The sequence below is a fragment of the Spermophilus citellus genome (assembly GCF_964194105.1).
Source record: "Spermophilus citellus genome assembly, chromosome: 18".
In the NCBI taxonomy this organism is placed as follows: Eukaryota; Metazoa; Chordata; class Mammalia; order Rodentia; family Sciuridae; genus Spermophilus; species Spermophilus citellus.
Window position 1 is genome coordinate 6,637,850 of NC_138200.1, and position 16,658 is coordinate 6,654,507.

The 16,658-nt window shown below is 48.4% G+C and overlaps 1 protein-coding gene across 3 annotated transcripts in view; it reads left to right on the forward strand.

The window, feature by feature from the left end:
• The window catches only part of VRK3 (VRK serine/threonine kinase 3), a 35,878-nt gene extending 19,333 nt beyond the window's left edge, over positions 1-16,545 (forward strand). The window contains exons 11-15 of one of the 3 annotated variants that reach the window (XM_081275772.1): positions 1,218-1,350; positions 2,594-2,714; positions 8,780-8,838; positions 13,121-13,280; positions 16,183-16,545. In XM_081275772.1, coding sequence (XP_081131898.1) covers positions 1,218-1,350; positions 2,594-2,714; positions 8,780-8,838; positions 13,121-13,269 — 462 coding nt within the window. In that variant the 3' untranslated portion in view covers positions 13,270-13,280; positions 16,183-16,545. The other 2 variants (XM_081275771.1, XM_081275773.1) reach the window with 2 other exon arrangements.
• Positions 16,546-16,658: the final 113 nt, after the last annotated feature.

Here is a 16,658-nt window from a genome sequence, read left to right on the forward strand (position 1 = left end):
GCCCCAATAATGTTTGGCCAAGTGTTCAGGTACCCCATGGGCCGGGCAGGTTACCATGGAAAACTGACCATCTCAAACTGTGACCAGAGTGAGGATGAATGGGTCCTGCACAGACCAACCCAAGTTACCCACTTTCCATATGGTACAATAAGAAGCAGCCAGTATGGGCTGGGGTTGTGGCTCAGCAGTAGAGCGCTCACCTAGCATATTCGAGGCCCTGGGTTCAATCCTCAGCACCACATAAAAATAAATAAATAAAAATAATGGTATTGTGTCCAACTACAACTAAAAAATATTTTAACAAAAAGAAGCAGCCAGTAAAAAAAATATGTGGTCAACTTTGTGTATTTCACAGATAAACATCTTACTTTTATTTTAAATTCAGTTAAGCTGAATTCACTGTAGCCCTTTGAGGAAGGGACTGTGTTATCAGCATTTTGCAAATGGAGAAGTCAAAACACAGAGAAGTTTCATAACTTGCCCAGGTTGCACCAAAGGGCTAAGCTGACATCTTAAACCAGACCCTTAGGCTTTGAGTCAGTGTCCTGACCACTGCTAAAGTGCTGAAACCTGGGCACCCGACAGAAGGTGTTACCCATGTAGAAGCAAGAGCCCCTCCCTGCCCATGTTTTCTAACCTGGTTATTTAAAAGAAGCCATTTGGAATAATGTCTAAAAAACTCTTACTAGTAGTAGTTTTGTTCTGGGCAGTGGGTTTCTGGGCCTGGGGAAATAGATGTTGGTTTTGGATCTTTTCATTTCATGCCTTCCCAGGCTGTTTGGCATTTTTGCTACAAGCATGGCTTAGTTTTAGAAGTCTAGAAGTTAACCTAACTTCTATACAGAATAGGTTGGATTGGGGTTGTGGCTCAGTGGTAGGGTTGAGCTCTTGCCTAGCAGGTGTGAGGCACTGGGTTCAATTCTCAGCACCGCATGTAAATAAATAAGATAAAGATCCATCAACAACTAATAAAATTATTTTTTTTTTTTAATGGAATAGGATGGGCGGGAATTGTAGCTCAATGGTAGAGTGTTTGCCTAGCATGTGTGAGACGCACTGCATATAAAGAAATAAAAACAAAGGTCCATCAACAACTAAAAAAAAAATTTTAAAAAAAAGGAATTGTTTATTTCAAATTACACCCACAAGTAGAATCTCTGACTCTAGAATTTGTGCTCTTAATCTTCAATTTGTATGGCTTCTCTCCATGTCCACAGGTGACTCTGGTGGGCTACGGCTTTGCCTTCCGCTACTGCCCAAGTGGCAAACACGTGGCCTACTCAGAAGGCAGCAGGAGCCCACATGATGGGGACCTTGAATTCATCAGCATGGACCTACATAAGGGATGCGGTAAGAGGGCAGAGAAGGGACTCAGAACCATGAAACGTGCTCTCACACAAGGGAGTTCTAGGGCTCACAACTACAGATAGCAGACAGCTAGGCACAGAAGAGGTGTAAGGGCACCTTAATGGGGACTTGGAACCATGGATGTGTCCTGGCCTCAGGAGCTGTGAGGCCACAGTTCAGCACAAAGCACACAGGAGGCTGACACTAGGCAGTGGAGGGATGTAGAATTCAGCACCGGGAACGGCAGTAGCTGGGCGCAGTAGCACACACCTGTAATCTCAGCGACTCAGGAGGCTGAGGCTGTGAGATCACAAATTCAATGCCAACCTCAGCAACTTAGCAGGCCCTAAGCAACTTAGTGAGACCCTGTCTCAAAATAAATAGAAAAGGGCTGGGGACATAGCTTAGAGGTGAAGTTCAATTGAACCTCTGGATTCAATCCTTAATACCAGAGAATCCCTGAGTTCCAGAGGGATGTGATATAGATTTGGAAGATGAGAGCTGCAGTGGAGGAGGCGGTTGGCTGTCCGTGCCCCAGCGTGGGAGTGGCATCTTGGCAGAGGCCCAGACTTCTGCAGTGCCCCAGGGATTATCAGCTAAAGCTTTGAGAAAGTATGATTATCCAGTGTGCAGAGTGGGAAGATGGCCCAGGGCAGACTCCTGAGCCTCTCTCTCTCAAAGCCATCCAAGTGCCTGCCCACATCCTCCCAGACTGAGCTGCCCTGGGGTAGGGATGGCACCTCTGCCTCCAACATCAGCTGGCAATTGGCTCATTCAGCCTTGATGTTGCCCAATGCTTTCTCAAAGAATTCCCAAAATAATGTGATTTGGGAGGTATACAGAAAATAAAATCCCAGTCTCCTTTACTCTTTTTCCTACTAAGGATAGATTCAATACCCACGCTCCAGGGCTCCTTTATGCCTGTTCTGTCTCCTTGTGGCAACTCCACCCTGTAATTCTTTCCCATGAGACTGTTCAGGGCTGGGTATTGAGGTCATGAGATAGGGCCTGGCCCATGGGTGCTGGGGATCTGCTGAGTGAGTGCATGACTGATAGGTGTGGGCTGCTGAGGGGAGAAGGGATGGTTGAATGGGGGTGGTGGTGAACAGATGGGTGGCATAGGATGCCTGGCTACATGGTGAGCAGGGGTTCATGGTTGGGTGGGAGAGACAGACGGAAAGGGGACAGACACGTCAGAGAGTGGAACATCTAGGCTCAGCTGCTGCCTCTTCCCTTCCCTTCCCAGGGCCCTCCCGTCGCAGTGACCTCCAGTCCCTGGGGTACTGTATGCTGAAGTGGCTATATGGACTCCTGCCATGGACAAACTGCCTTCCCAACACCGAGGCTATCATGAAGCAGAAACAGAAGTGAGTCTGGGGCTCAGCAGAACCCAGCACTGGCCCGGGACCCCTCCAGGTAGAGGAGGACCTTAGGTCACAACAGGGAGCAGGAAGGAAGGGGCAGTAGTGTCTCAGAGAGCCCAAGGCCTCTGCGCTCTCAGACAGGTGCTATGCTGTCCATTGCAGCAGGTGAGAGAGCAGGAACCCTGGAGCCCTGGGGTCGGATTCTGGTCCCACCATTGTAGACATTGGACAAGCAATTGGCCTCCCAGAGGCCTTGGTGCTCTCTGCTCCAGGAGAGACCATGCACTAAGCACCTGCGTCACAGGGCTGTGGAAGGACTTGGGGGAGTCAGGCACACATAGCACTTAGTGCCCATCATGTGCAGGACATCATGACTTTTTCAATTTCACAGGCATGCTGGGAACCTGAGCAGGTGGGCCCAGGCCCTGGCTCAGCATCCAGCACCAGCCACCCAGTGTCCATGCCACCAGCGTCAATGCCTCCCTCTCCTCTGCTTACAAAACCTCAGGTCTTGCCAGTTGTACTTCAGATATTCAGCACCAAGGACAGGAGAAATGTTGGGCTTGGGAGAAGTGTTATGTGCAGCGGGACCCAGGGGAAGAGCTGCCCTCGGGGGTACAGGGTCAGCACCAAGAGCAGCAGGAAGGTGGACTGGGAAGACTGCTGCAGTGTGTGGCTCAGTACCAAGGACGATGGGGAGCTGGCTACAGGGAAGCCCTGAGGTCCCAAGATTGGATTCGGGATCTGGTGTAGACTCGGAGGGTGACCCTTGCCAAGGAGGCATCCAACAGACTGCCTGGGAGGCAGCTGCTGTGCCCGTCTGAAGTGCAGGAGGGAAGTCAAAGTGGAAATACAGACCTGGGGCTCTTGGGAAATGTCTGCCAGAGCCCCAGCAGAAGATGAGGTTATCTGGGAAAGCCCACTCAGCAGGAAGAGGACGAGCTGTCCAGTGAGCACATGGTGGCAGTTTCTGGTTCTTACACACTGCGTCCCTGGTGTGTGTCAAGCCTTGCTCTCATTTTACTTTACCCCTTTTACATTTCCTGTCTCCTTTCTCTCAACTGTGGGTAGCCATTCGGACACACTTGATGTATGTTCTGTTGATGTGTTTACTTAGGTGTATTTGGATCCTTAAAATTGCACGGTGGCCCTGCTGTGTGATCTGCGTGAGTGGTGCTCTGCTCTGAATTACATCTGTTTCTGACTCCTCTCACGGAGGTCTCAGCTTCACATCATTGCACCTCACTGAGTTCTCTATTTCTGACTCCTACTTCTTTATGTAGATGTGTCTGTGTCCTTGAATGATACAGGGTTGTCCTGTGTGTTTCATGTGTGTAAATGATATTATGGTAGCCTCCTCTTATCCTCTTTCCAGCGGGTGCCTACAACAGCAGATGGTACCACGTGCTATACATTCTGTACAATATATATGTGCATTGCCTGTGATAAAGTCTAATTGATTAATTGTCATTTGGAATTAATAACAATAACTTCTAACAAGTTGTAACAATACTGTAATAAAACTTCCACAGTTGTGGCATGCCCCCTGCTGGATATCTTATTGGTCTTAATCTGTCTTTCTTCTTATAGACCACAAATTAAACCACAGAAGGCAAAACCACCAATAAGGGGGAGCTGCTGTACGTTCTCAGTCCCTCTCTTTCCTGCTTTCTGTCACTCAGTGTTGTTTTTAAACTTTAGCTATGCTGCCACTTCACTACTTCTGAATACTTCTAAGCTGGTTTGCCTGTCCCTGACACTATGTGAAGTTGCTGGATGTGTTTGCTTGGCATAAATGGTACGAAACCCTGAATTTCATCCTCCTCCAGGGTCTGTTCCTGCTTCCCACTACATCACGTCTCCTCCTTGCCCATGCTCAGTACTTGGCCTGCTCACAGCTGTGACCTAGGCATGGTTGACATTTATCACATACTTGTCTGTGCTGGGCCTGGCACTCAGCTCTTCCCTCAGAACAACACTCCAGGTCATCACAAGGCGATTAAGTAAAAACCCTTGGACTCAAATACAAGCCATTCAGCTCCAGAGATGGCCCCTCTCACCTCAGTGTCATTTCCCAAGTGTGGGATGCTTGAGTGGATTGGGGGTGTCTGGGCACAGCCTTCCTTCACTCAGCAGATAGCAGACACCTCTGCTGTGCCAGCCTCTGCTCCAGGCCCTGGAGATACTGAGGAAAGACAAAAGTCCTGCCCTCAGGGAGCTCACATCTTACTGTGGGGACAGACAGTAAAGAGCTGAGGGGCGAAGCTTACGACATGTCAGGGGTCAGACTCCTGAGTGTCCACCAGCAAAACAGGGTGTGACTGAATGTCCGGGGTGGGTTTCAGCAATGGTAACAAGTGAATCACTCCTAAGGGCCAGTGAGGCTTTAAATAGTGGCAAGAAGGATGTCTCACTTTGGCACTTGCCCCAAACATCTCTGTAGAAAGGGGAAATGGGTGGGCCTTCAGCTCCAAGTTACCAGGCACCTCTGTTTTGGAAGCCACTGGAGCAAGTCGATTGCCCTGTTTTGCAACTTACTTTTATATTTGGTTTCTAGTCCCCGCAGATGGCACTGGTTTTCTACCCAAGGCAGTGAGACATGTTCCTTTGAATGAAGCCAGTGAAACCATGAGTCACGGGATTTGTAGCACAGAGTGGACATGTGTGCCTGGAGCTTGCGAAGCACCCTGTGCCAGCTTCTGATGCCTGGTTTAAGGACCTGGCTGAGCTACGCTCACAGGGCATCTCAGAGCAGCGTAAGCGCGGTTCACGACTGCGTCCCCTCAAGGTAGTGGAGAACCCCATCCCCTCCAGCATGTGCACACCTTCCTCTCATCAGAGCGTGCATTGTGGGTGTGCAAGAAATAGTAGTGGAGTGAATGACTAACATGTGACTGTGTGAGCCAGCCCCGCTTCAGTGTGGACGCAGGTCAGACTGACCTGGCAGCCGCAGTCCAGTAGGGGCGGGCTGGGGGTGACAGGGACTGGGAGGAAGCACACAGCAGGAAGCAGAGGAAGCAGGTGCTGCCCCCAGGCAGGATTTTTAGGTGGACAGAGCAGCATGTTATTTGAATTCCTTCCAGTTACTTGGTTACTCGTTCATCAGTCCCTGTTTCCTGGGGTATCCATGTGCCAGGACACCCCCAATTTGCTTGGGATAAGCCTTTCACACTTGGGAAATGGCACTGAGGTGAGAGGGGTCATCTCTGGAGCTGAATGGCTTGTATTTGAGTCCAGGTGCCTTTACTTAGTCACCTTTGATGACCTGAAGTGTTGTTCTGAGGGAAGAGCTGAGTGCCAGGCCCAGCACTGACAAGTATGTGATCAACGTTATGAAGTGGATCAGGGTGCCTCCAGCTTCCTTCCTGCCATTGGGGAAACCACACCGAGATACTTGTGGGTTGAATCCTCTCCTCCCTCCACATCCCCTGACTCCTGAGGACACTCATGTCACTATTTTCACAACCCCTCCCACATTCTCCCTTACCAGACTATTTTATTTATGTTATTTTTTGTGGTGCTGGGTTTGATTCCCAGGGCCTCCGACACGCTAGGCAAGCATTGTACCACTGAGCTACATCTCCAGCCCTACAGAGACTTGAGGTGGATGTGATATGCTTTACAGAAAAGGTTTGCCCTCCCCAACAGATGTAGAGCACATAAAATAGGTCATAGCAGTCACTTTAATGTCCATGGTATCAACATGGGAAACTACTCCCAGAGCCCCGGCTGCTGTCCAGGACCACAGAGGGCATCAGTTCAGAACAGGGCTGATCTTGATGCTGTCCAAAAGCCCCGCCCACTCCCAGCTCAGCTTCTTGGTGACTGGGTGCTGTAACCTAAAGGACCACTAGGGGACCATGTTGCAACTTACACATTTTTCTGACCTCTAGGACGTTTTACCTCTGTGGCCTTTTTCCAATCGTTAACAAATATGTATTCGTTTTTAAAATACATGAGGGAGGGGCTGGGGTTGTGGCTTAGCAGTAGAGTGCTCACCTCACACGTGCGGGGTCCTGGGTTTGATCCTCAGCACCACATAAAAATAAATAAACAAAATAGAGGTATTTTGTCCAACTACAACTAAAAAATAAAATAAAAAAATACATGAGGGAATGAACTAATGAAAAAGGGTATAGACTTAGATTCCCACAGGCTGTGCAAGGCCCTTGCTGGACATCAGATTGGTCCCTATTCCTAGATGGTCATGGGGTTCCATAGAAGCAGACAGTGGCTTACTCCTCTGCTATTGGCACGTCTGTTTTGTGCCACAGCTTTCTCATTCACTTCTTTATCCATTCACTGTGTCCTGAGGCTGCTGGGATAGGGTACCCACCCTTCCCATATGGTGTATGGATGGCTGCCATAGGAGGCAGTGACCGACGTGTGGTACTCAGGCTTCTAGAGGGGATTGAGTTCCTCTATCTGGAAGAATCAAGGAAGGCTTCCCAGGAGACTAAGCTCTTGAGCTGCATCCTGAAGGGAGAAGAGCCACCTCCTACTTGGCGCTTGGGGTTAGGGTTGAGAAAGGCCATCCCTGGTAGCAGAGGCCAAAGTCGTGTGTGGCTGCATGCCCTAGTAAGGGCCAGGGTTAATTCAGTGCAGCTGCAGCATAAATGAGAGGAAGGAGAGGGGAAACGAGGCCAGAGGTGCCTCTGGGTGGCTTCATGTGCCGGGTCTTTATCCCCTGGGCACTGGGGAGCCACAGGAGAGCTGTGAACAGGGAGGGGCAGGGTTGGTTCTGGTCATAGAAAGACCCTGGGCTCCTGTGGGGGATCCCTGGAGCCCAGGGAGGAGGCCTGAGCTGGGCCCGGAGCTGTTGGACAGATGAGAATGGGGCAGAGAAAATTGGAAAGCAGAAATTTGGGGCTTGAGGACTGCTGGGCAGGGGTCAGCAAAGACAGGGACAGTGTCTGGTGACTGGGTGGATGTTGGGGAAGCAATCTGGCACTCTGAGCCAGAGAAGAAATATTGAGGCTGGTGCTTTGAGGAGAGGGCAAAGGCACACTGGATGAATTTCCATTTTTCCTCAGTGATCAAGAAGGGTCACGTATGTGTTTGTGTGTGTGTGAACACATGTATTTATGCTGTGTGTGTGTGTGTGTGTGCAGTCCATCCTCATTTATCCAAAGATTCTATATTTGTGAATTCCCCACTCATTAAAGGTATTTGTAATCATAAAACCAATTCTTTTTTTGCATGTATATATAAGTTGTCAATGGACCTTTATTTAATTTGTTTATTTATATGTGGTGCTCAGAATCGAACCCAGTGCCTCATACATGCCAGGGAAGCACTCTATCACTGAGCCACACCCCCAGCCCACAAAATCAATTCTTACGGTGCTTTTGTGGTCATTTGTGGTCACACACAGAGTGGAGAAAAACTTGTCACCCAACACACACATTCTCCATTGAGAATGAAACCAGGCAACATTCTGCCTCCTGTTTTCGGCTCTTATACTACATAATTGTCCTTTTTTTAATATTTATTTTTTAGTTGTAGATGGACACGATACCTTTATTTTTATGTGGTGCTGAGGATCGAACCCAGGGCCTTACAAGTGCTTTACCACTGAGCCACAACCTCAGCCCCATAAAGAATTCTTTGTAGTGTCTATTCCATGATATGTTTTTCTGCTGTCGATGATTTCTCTGTCTAAAACAGTCATGAGTTAGGGTGCCAATGGCCATAGTTCAGTGTTAATCACGCAGCACATAGTTGTCAAGCAAGGTGTCTTCCAGCAGCAGCACATGTAAAGCCAGGTTTGGGGCGAAGGATGTAGGTCAGTGGCAGAGTGTGTGCTCAGCATACACAAGACCCTGGGTTCCATCCCCAGCACCAAAACAAACACAGCAAGCACCAAGGTTATGTGTTCATTGGTTGATGGAAATGTGACCAGAGGCCCTTGGGAACTAGGACCCATGGCTCATATTCACTAACTCAGCTTTCACGGTGACTCTCCAGAACACAACCACCATAAGTAACGGGAATCAACTGTGTGTATTGAACTTCACTTTGCAAAGTTGTTCTCCTTTTTCTAAAAGACCTTTTACATGTGCTTGCAGGTATCTTGACCACCCAGAGCTCCTCATGGGACTGCAGCATTCCTGGATCAAGCCCTCAGGTATGTCCTGAAGTGGGAAGGACCAGGCAGGCCCCTGACAGGACCAGGCAGGCCCCAGACAGGACCAGGCAGCTTGGGTCCATCTCAAATTGGGCTCTTTTTATACCCTATTAACTCCTTGGTTTTCTTTCTTTGAGTTTCCCAAATCTCACATGTAGTATATGTCCGTTGTAGAAAAACAAAATTCTTCAAAATGACTCATGTCTGAACAATAACCAAAAAAAGAAAATTGCATAGAAATAATTTTTAATGGAATGATATTAAACATATTGGTCTCCAGCTGGGATTTTCTTTTTTCTTTTTTTCCATTTGGGATGAATATATCCTTGAGATTTCCTGTGTTAGTACTTGCAGAATATTGTCAATATTTCTTGTTGTAATAAAATACACATAAATCGTGTCTTTAAAAAATGTGATTATATGCTGGGCATGGTGGCAAATACTTGTAATCCCAGTGGCTCAGGAGGCTGAGGCAGGAGCATCGCAAGTTTAAAGCCAGCCTCAGCAACTTAGCAAGGCCTTAAACAATTTAGCAAGACCCTGTGTCAAAAAAAAAGGACAGGCAATTCAGCTCAGAGATTCAGCACCCTGGGTTCAATCTCTAGTATCAAAAAAAAAAAAAAAAAAAGAAAGAAAGGCTGGGGATATAGTTCAGTTGGTAGAGTATTTGCCTTGCATGCACAAGACCCCGGGTTCAATCCCCAGCACCAAAAAAAAAAAAAAAAAAGAAAGAAAAAGTTTGAAAGTTTCTGTCCCTTTCTCGGCCCTTTCCCAGTCTTACAGTTAAAAGCAAACCCTGTTTGGGCATAGTGACATATACCTATAATCCCAGCAACTTGGAAGGCTGAAGCAGGAGGATTGCAAGTTTAATTCTGCAATTTAGCAAGGCCCTAAGCAATATAGTGAGACCCTGTCTCAAAATGCAAAATAAAAAAGGGCTGCGGACGGACTGGGTTGTGGCTCAGTGGTAGAGCACTCGCCTAGCACATGTGAGGCCCTGGGTTTGAACCTCAGCACCACATAAAAATAAATAAATAAAATAAAAGGTATTGTATCCAACTACAACTAAAAAATAAATACTTTAAAAAAAATATAAAAAAAAAAAGGTGGGGAGGCTGGGGATGTAGCTCAGTGATAAAGCACCTTGGGTTCAATCCCAGTACCAAAATCAAAAACAAAAAGATGCAAGCCCTAGGGCTGGGAGCTAGCTCAGTGGTAGAGTCTTTGCCTCTCATGTGGGAGGCCGGAGTTCCATCCCCAGCACTGCAAAACAAAAACAAAACCCCCAATCTCTGTTACTGTCAGTAGTATGGTGAGTTGTGTGCCAGACACCTATTGCTTTGTGACAAACCACCCCCAACAAGCCCTAGGATGCTTCAGGACAGCAGTTAGGGCTGGGTTTATCTGCAAAGTTCTGCTGGTCTTACCAGGGGACATTCTTGTAGCACAGCATGTGGATGGTTCAAGGGGCTCCTGACTCCTCCATGTGGCATTGTCACTGGCAGGTCAGGGAGGACTCAGTGGGGCTGCTTCCCCATCTCCCGCATGGGATCATGCACCTTCTAGTGGGGACTGTGGTCTTGATGCAGCTTCCAAAGAGGGTGAGAGCCAGCGCCACAGAGCATGGAAGGCCCCGAACATCACCTCTGTCACATTCTCTGGACCAAAATAAGGGACAAGACTACTGCAAACTCAAGAGGTGGGGAAATGGTCTCCATCAGGTGATAGGAGGCCTCCTCCACTTATTGCACCTGCCAGTTTAGAAGGGATTGGTCAAGTTTCTCAACCTGCTCAATGGGAAGATAAAGATGGTAATGCAGGACTCTTTAAACCCTATGTCCTGGATACATTGCCAGTATATTTGTGGGATCAAGATATTCTAAGTAGCCTCAATGTATTATTAATAACTCCAAATTCCATGGTGTCACCTCGGATACTTAATCAAGGATGTATTTCTCCTAGAGAATTTGAGGAGAATCAACAAGAAGGGTATTTACCTATGACTCAGTCTTCTCAGTGAAGACAACTTAATTCACCCAATCAAAATTTTTGATAGGGTCACTGACTTTATCCCCATCCCAAAAAACAACAGAAAAAAATAACTGGCTTATAGAAGAGCTAATTTGAGCTTGTCATGGCCCTTAACAGGGGAGAAACTTCAAATAGCCAAATATTTTAGTCCAAAAACTACTTCAAGCTGGCCATTAGGACCTACATTTAGTCCCTGTTCAGGTGCCAGCTGTCACCCACGTCCCATGCAGGCGATAGCTTCAGGGTCACTCCACATGTTGGGCTGGCAATGAAAAGACCACACAAACAAAATACCTTTTTCAGGCATCAGGGACGGCTCTGCAGCTCTGCAACCTGAGGGGTCAGCTCCTGCTCTAGAGGGCAAGAGGAGCAAGGGAAGCAAGAGGCAGGAGGAGCACACCTGATCCCCTGTTTTTATTAGGGGAAAGACATTTGATAGAGTATTCCACCCAAATAAGGCAAGGGATTGTGTTACAACAAGCAGGGGTGTAGCCCAGTCCCATTGAGTGACACCCAATCCCAGAACTGCACTTCCTTGCCCAGCAAAGGTAAGGCCCACTTACTCTGCACTGTGCGATGCCAGTTCCACACCTGCATTACTCAAGGCTAAGGGGGCATGCTCAGTTCTTGTTCAGGGCATCCCCAATAAAGAGGGGCAGCCAGGTGTCCTAGCAGGCTGCCCTTCCTCGGGGGATGGTGGCACAGCTGTGACCAAGACTCTGCAGACCATCTCCACAATCGATAGCCAGTTCTTTTCCTACCTATATCCCAAACACAAATAATTACACACAGCTTATTTTGCAAGGCCTGTTTTTACCAAATGATTTTTGGTTTTATAAACAAAACTGGGCTCACGTAATACATCTTCTTCTGCATGTGCATTTCCCCCGGGCCTCTTCTCCCATGTCCTTGCCCCTAGGTCCATTGCTGCTTCTGTCCACTCAGCTTTGCTGTGTTGATTCGGTTACACCATGATTTGTAAAGCCAGTCCTATTATTGTACATCTAAGCTGTCTGTGCTGGGTTCTGGCAGTGCTGGTAGTTGTCATTTGCAATGCCCTTTCTGACGAGCTTCTGTGTTGCTAAGGTGGAGGCAGAAACAGATGGAGAATCTGTCCCCTCTGGCTGTGTAAGGGCTGTTTTTAATTTTTTAAAATCCCCAGGCTCATATCATGACCAAGCTTCTCAAGCTGCACTTCTCTCCAGTTCACCCTCCATAGAAGGTGAGCCTGTGGTTAGTGAATTGCCACTGGGAGATTTTATACAGTGAACCAGAAGGCGGGGCTGGGGCAGGATCACCTGAGACAGGGTCATCCTTCAGGAGTTGGGCGCACCAGCCTGACAACCTCCAACAGAAAAATGTGCCCTCTCTGAGCTTCAGCTTCCCTGTGTGTAAAATGGAACCAACAGAGCACCCACCTCTGGGTGGCTAGGCACAGTCAATGCAGAGCCCTCTACACAGAACTGTACTCCAGCAGCTGCCTCAGCCACTCATTAGTGCAGTGTAGATCCTGGCTAGAGGGAAACACTGCCAAATAGGGACTGTTGTCACTACTGTTACTACCATCTTAATTAGCATTTTTTTTAAAGTACAATCCTGGTTTTGTGCTTCTTTCTGGGGAAATAAAGAGAGCCTTTCTCTTTTAAAGTAGGTGTTAGTAAATCATGTTGCTTGTGCTGCCAGTGAATTAAGAATTGCTTTGCATTTGTACGTGGTTGAAAAACGGAAAGAAGAGCATTTCATGGTCCTACAATTCAAGCTGCGGCAACCATGAATGCAGCTAGCCATGCTCATGTTTCCCTTAGGTCTGTGGCTGCTCTTGGGCCACAGCAGAGTCACAGACCAAAAACATTCACTGTCTGGTATTTTGCAGGAAGAGTTGCCCCCATTTTAGAAATATGCACTAAATATTTGTACCAGGCAAAATGGCATTGTTAGCAAGGATTCTCTTTAAAACAAAACAGAATGGAGAAGGGGCTGGGGGTTTTGGTGACATGAGGCTGGTTGATGGGTACTAGAGTGGCCATGGTATCTTCTACTGGTGCCTGCCTTGGCCATTATTTCTGCACTGAAAAAATGTAAGTGCCTCTGGCAGTGCCAGAACAAAGGAAGGATGAACAGATGGGCATGTCGGTGACATCCCAGGGGCCCTGTGGTATCCTTGCTCTTCTGCCTCTGGGCACAGCCCACAGGCCCTGGATTGGGGATGCCTCTCAGGCCTCTCCTATGCTGGGGGGTGTTTTGACCACAGAGACCCTGCAGGAATACCTGAAGGTGGTGATGGCCCTCAAGTACGAGGAGAAGCCGCCCTATGATGTGCTGAGGAACAATCTAGAAGCCCTACTTCAGGATCTACAGGTGTCACCATACGACCCCTTGGACCTCCAGGTGGTGCCCTAGGTGGAATCCATGTAAGGAGAACTTGGCATTGTCACCTTCTCCCCTTCCCTTCTCCCTGCTCCTGCCCAGCCCTGCCCAGGGCTGTGAAGGATAACTCCAGATGCAGCCCAGGTTTCCGCCAGGGCCAGCCCTCCTGCAGATGCTGGATGTCCATGGGCTCTCAAATTTCCAATCCCCAGGAAAGAGGAAGGGCAAGTAGCTAAAACCTAACTGAGCTTGGCTCTAAGAAAAGGGTGGAGTGAGCTGAGTACAGTGGTGCATGCCTATAATTCTAGTGGCTCTGGAGGCTGAGATGGGAAGTTTACCAGTTCAAAGCCAGCCTTGGCAACTTAGGCCCTGTCTCTAAATCAAATACAAAAAAGGCACTCAGTGGTTGAGTGCCCCAGGGTTCCATCCCCATGTCACAAAAGAAAAGAAAAGGAAAAGGTAGATTGTTTGGTGGTAGAAGATTCTTGGGGGTGGGGGCGCGGTGGCTTCAGGCATGACTGGATTTAGGGGCCTCCAAAATACTGGCCCTTTGGCCTCCATGCAACCCTCTTCCTATGCCCTTTCACCAGGACTCTGCTTTCCTGTGGGCTGGCTGGCCTCGTCCCCACCATGCACAAAACATCCACTGCCCCTGTGCCCTGTGCCCTGCCTCGCTCCCTTCTCATCGTCTCTCCTCATCAACACAGTGTGTCCACGGCCTTCGTAGCAGCACAGCGCTATCAGCTGTCTGTAGTGGAGCGTTCTCTATCCACAGACTTAACCAACTGTGGATCAAATGGACTTGAAAAAATTACATCTTCGCTGGGCATCACAGACTTTTTTGTCATTATTCCCTAAACAGTACAGAATGACAACTATTTACATAGTATTTGCATCACATGAGATATTGTTAGGACAGATGTGACTTAAAGTGGACTGGAGGATGAACATAGGTTATCTGCAAACACTGTTCCATTTCCTTGAACATCCTGGGATTTTGATATCCTCAGGGGTCCTGGATCCAATCCCTGGAGGATGCTGAGGGACAGCTATATCCCATTGTGTAGATGAAGGATGTGCTTTTTAACCAGTCATTGGACATTTGCTCAGTGTCCCAACTTTTTAGTGTTGCCTCGTACAGCTGTATGCCTAGCCCTGTGCCTGGGGTGTGTGTATTGGCAGGTGGAATTGTCATTCCCATAGTGATAATGAGATTGCTGTCCATCGGGGCTGTGCCAGTGTAAACTCCCACTATATCATGTGAGACTGCGAGGGAGTTTTTAGAAGGCTAAAAACTCAGTTCACACACTACTGATTGTGGAAGAGCACAGGATGTGTCCTAAGGAGGAGCTTCCCCAAGCCTCTCCTCTCTCATGGAGCTATCGTTTCTGTCATTGTGGTTTGCTGGAATCGAAGCTCAGGTCATGTCTGACTCAGGTCCCTGCCCCCGGGGTGGAGGTGGGCATTGGCAGTGTCTGGAGACATTTTTGGCTGTCACAACAGGGAATAGTCCAACTGGAATCTAGTGTAGAGGCCTGGGACACTGCTCAGCATCCTCAGTGCACGGCACCCTCCCCCACCCCACCCCACCCCCCACCACCCAAAGACCTGTCTAGATGTCACTGATGTGGTGAGAAAGCTTGGTCCAGGCCCATCCTGGACAGCACCTCCCTGGGTAGCACTGTCTCCTTTGGCAGTCATCTTCTGGTGGCACTTGGATTGCAAGTGCTTGGTCTTTCCTGCACCTTTCCTGACATCCAAAGTTGCAGATATGAGATGACACTAGAGCAGAGCACACAGCACCTGCACACAGGGCACCCAAAGTGCCAGTTTGGGGAAGTCACTTTCTGTATTAGGGTAGCAGGCTTTGTCAGCCCCGGATACCCTGCAGAAGCCAGGACCTTCTCCACTACACATGCTCCTTCCCCAGCCAGCAGACAGCTCCTCCTTCTGTCCAGTGTCCAAGCCAGAGACCTCAGGGTCCACCTGACACCCCTGGCTCCCTCACCCTCTCCCTCCGGCAGTTGCCAAGTCTGGTCTAGATGGCTTTGCCTGGTCTCTGTCCCAGAGGTGGCTTGACTATATGGTCACTTGTCTTAGTCACCTGTTAGCAGTGAGCTCCATGATGATGGGGTCACATGTGCCTCTGCCATCTATTTCCCAGACCTGGCTCAAGACAGAAGCTCCAACTGTATTTATCAGTTGAGGAATTTGCTTGAGGTGGGTATCTAAATGGACCACACTGACGAGCTCGGAGGAGACCTGAAACATGGGTCAGGGGGCCTGAGCCTACTTATGGTATGGAAAATCCAGCATATTCAACTCAGACTGAGGCCACAAAATGCTATGAATTCACTATGAATGGAGATGATAAACCTTGAAACCTGATGGCTCCTTCAAGATGTTGGCCATTTCAGACCTGCTTGCTCCCTGGCAGCCACCCACTCAGCAACCCTTAATGAGGAGATGCTATTCAAGGAGTCCAGTCATCTTTGAGTAGCCAAAGATGCTTTCCGGTGGCCCCTCAACTTGCCTGCTTGGTTGACCGCACCTCCCCGCCCTGTGTCCCCTAGTGTTATATGTGCCACTACCCCACCTTACCTCATATTCCAGACCAGGCCAAGGACTGCTGCACCTGCCGTGTCCGTGGTCAGGAGACCTTTCCCTTTGTCTTCACACAGCCATTGCCTCAGGTTCCTGGGACCTCTGTGGTCCCAGGAGGCACCTCCTTCCTGCCACCACAGTCTTTTCACCTGCTTTCTACCCAGTCCTTGTCCCAACTGGAGTGGTGTCCCCTGTCCTCCCAGTTATAAGCCCTCAAGCATCCTTGACCCTCTTGCTAATGTCTCTGTCCCCAGTTCCTAGTAGATACCTGCGTGCAGTAGGGGCATACAGGGTGTTCCTTGAGTGAATAAGATACTAATAGCCATTTTTATTGTTTTCCAGACCTTTCAACTTCTTGCAGTTCAAAATAGAAAAAAAGAAATGAAGTGATGTGAATCAAAGCCTGCTGTTTAATCACAGATAAGCTGCTAGAAAAATCCCCTGAATGTGCATCCCTGCCACTTCCTTAGACCTGGCACATCAGTTCTGATTAATGTCAGGGAACATTAATTAACCTCAGAGTTCCCCTCCAGATAATGTGAAGCTCCCCCTCTCAACCATCTTGTCCCTTCAACATCGACTCCCGCAGTCTTTGGGATTGTGGATGAAGAAGACTCCAGCTCCCAGGCAGGTTGGGGCCCCTAAGTACTACCCTATACCATTGGCACCACTAGAGTTTAGCAATAAATTGTTTTATTGGAACTTGGGAAATCCAGTGTCTGCAAAAGAAGTTCTTTTTGGAGACGTTTAACTCTTTTACTTCCCATTCTTTACCCCCTCAGCCTTTCATCTAACCAGTCTTTCATTCATGTATTCAA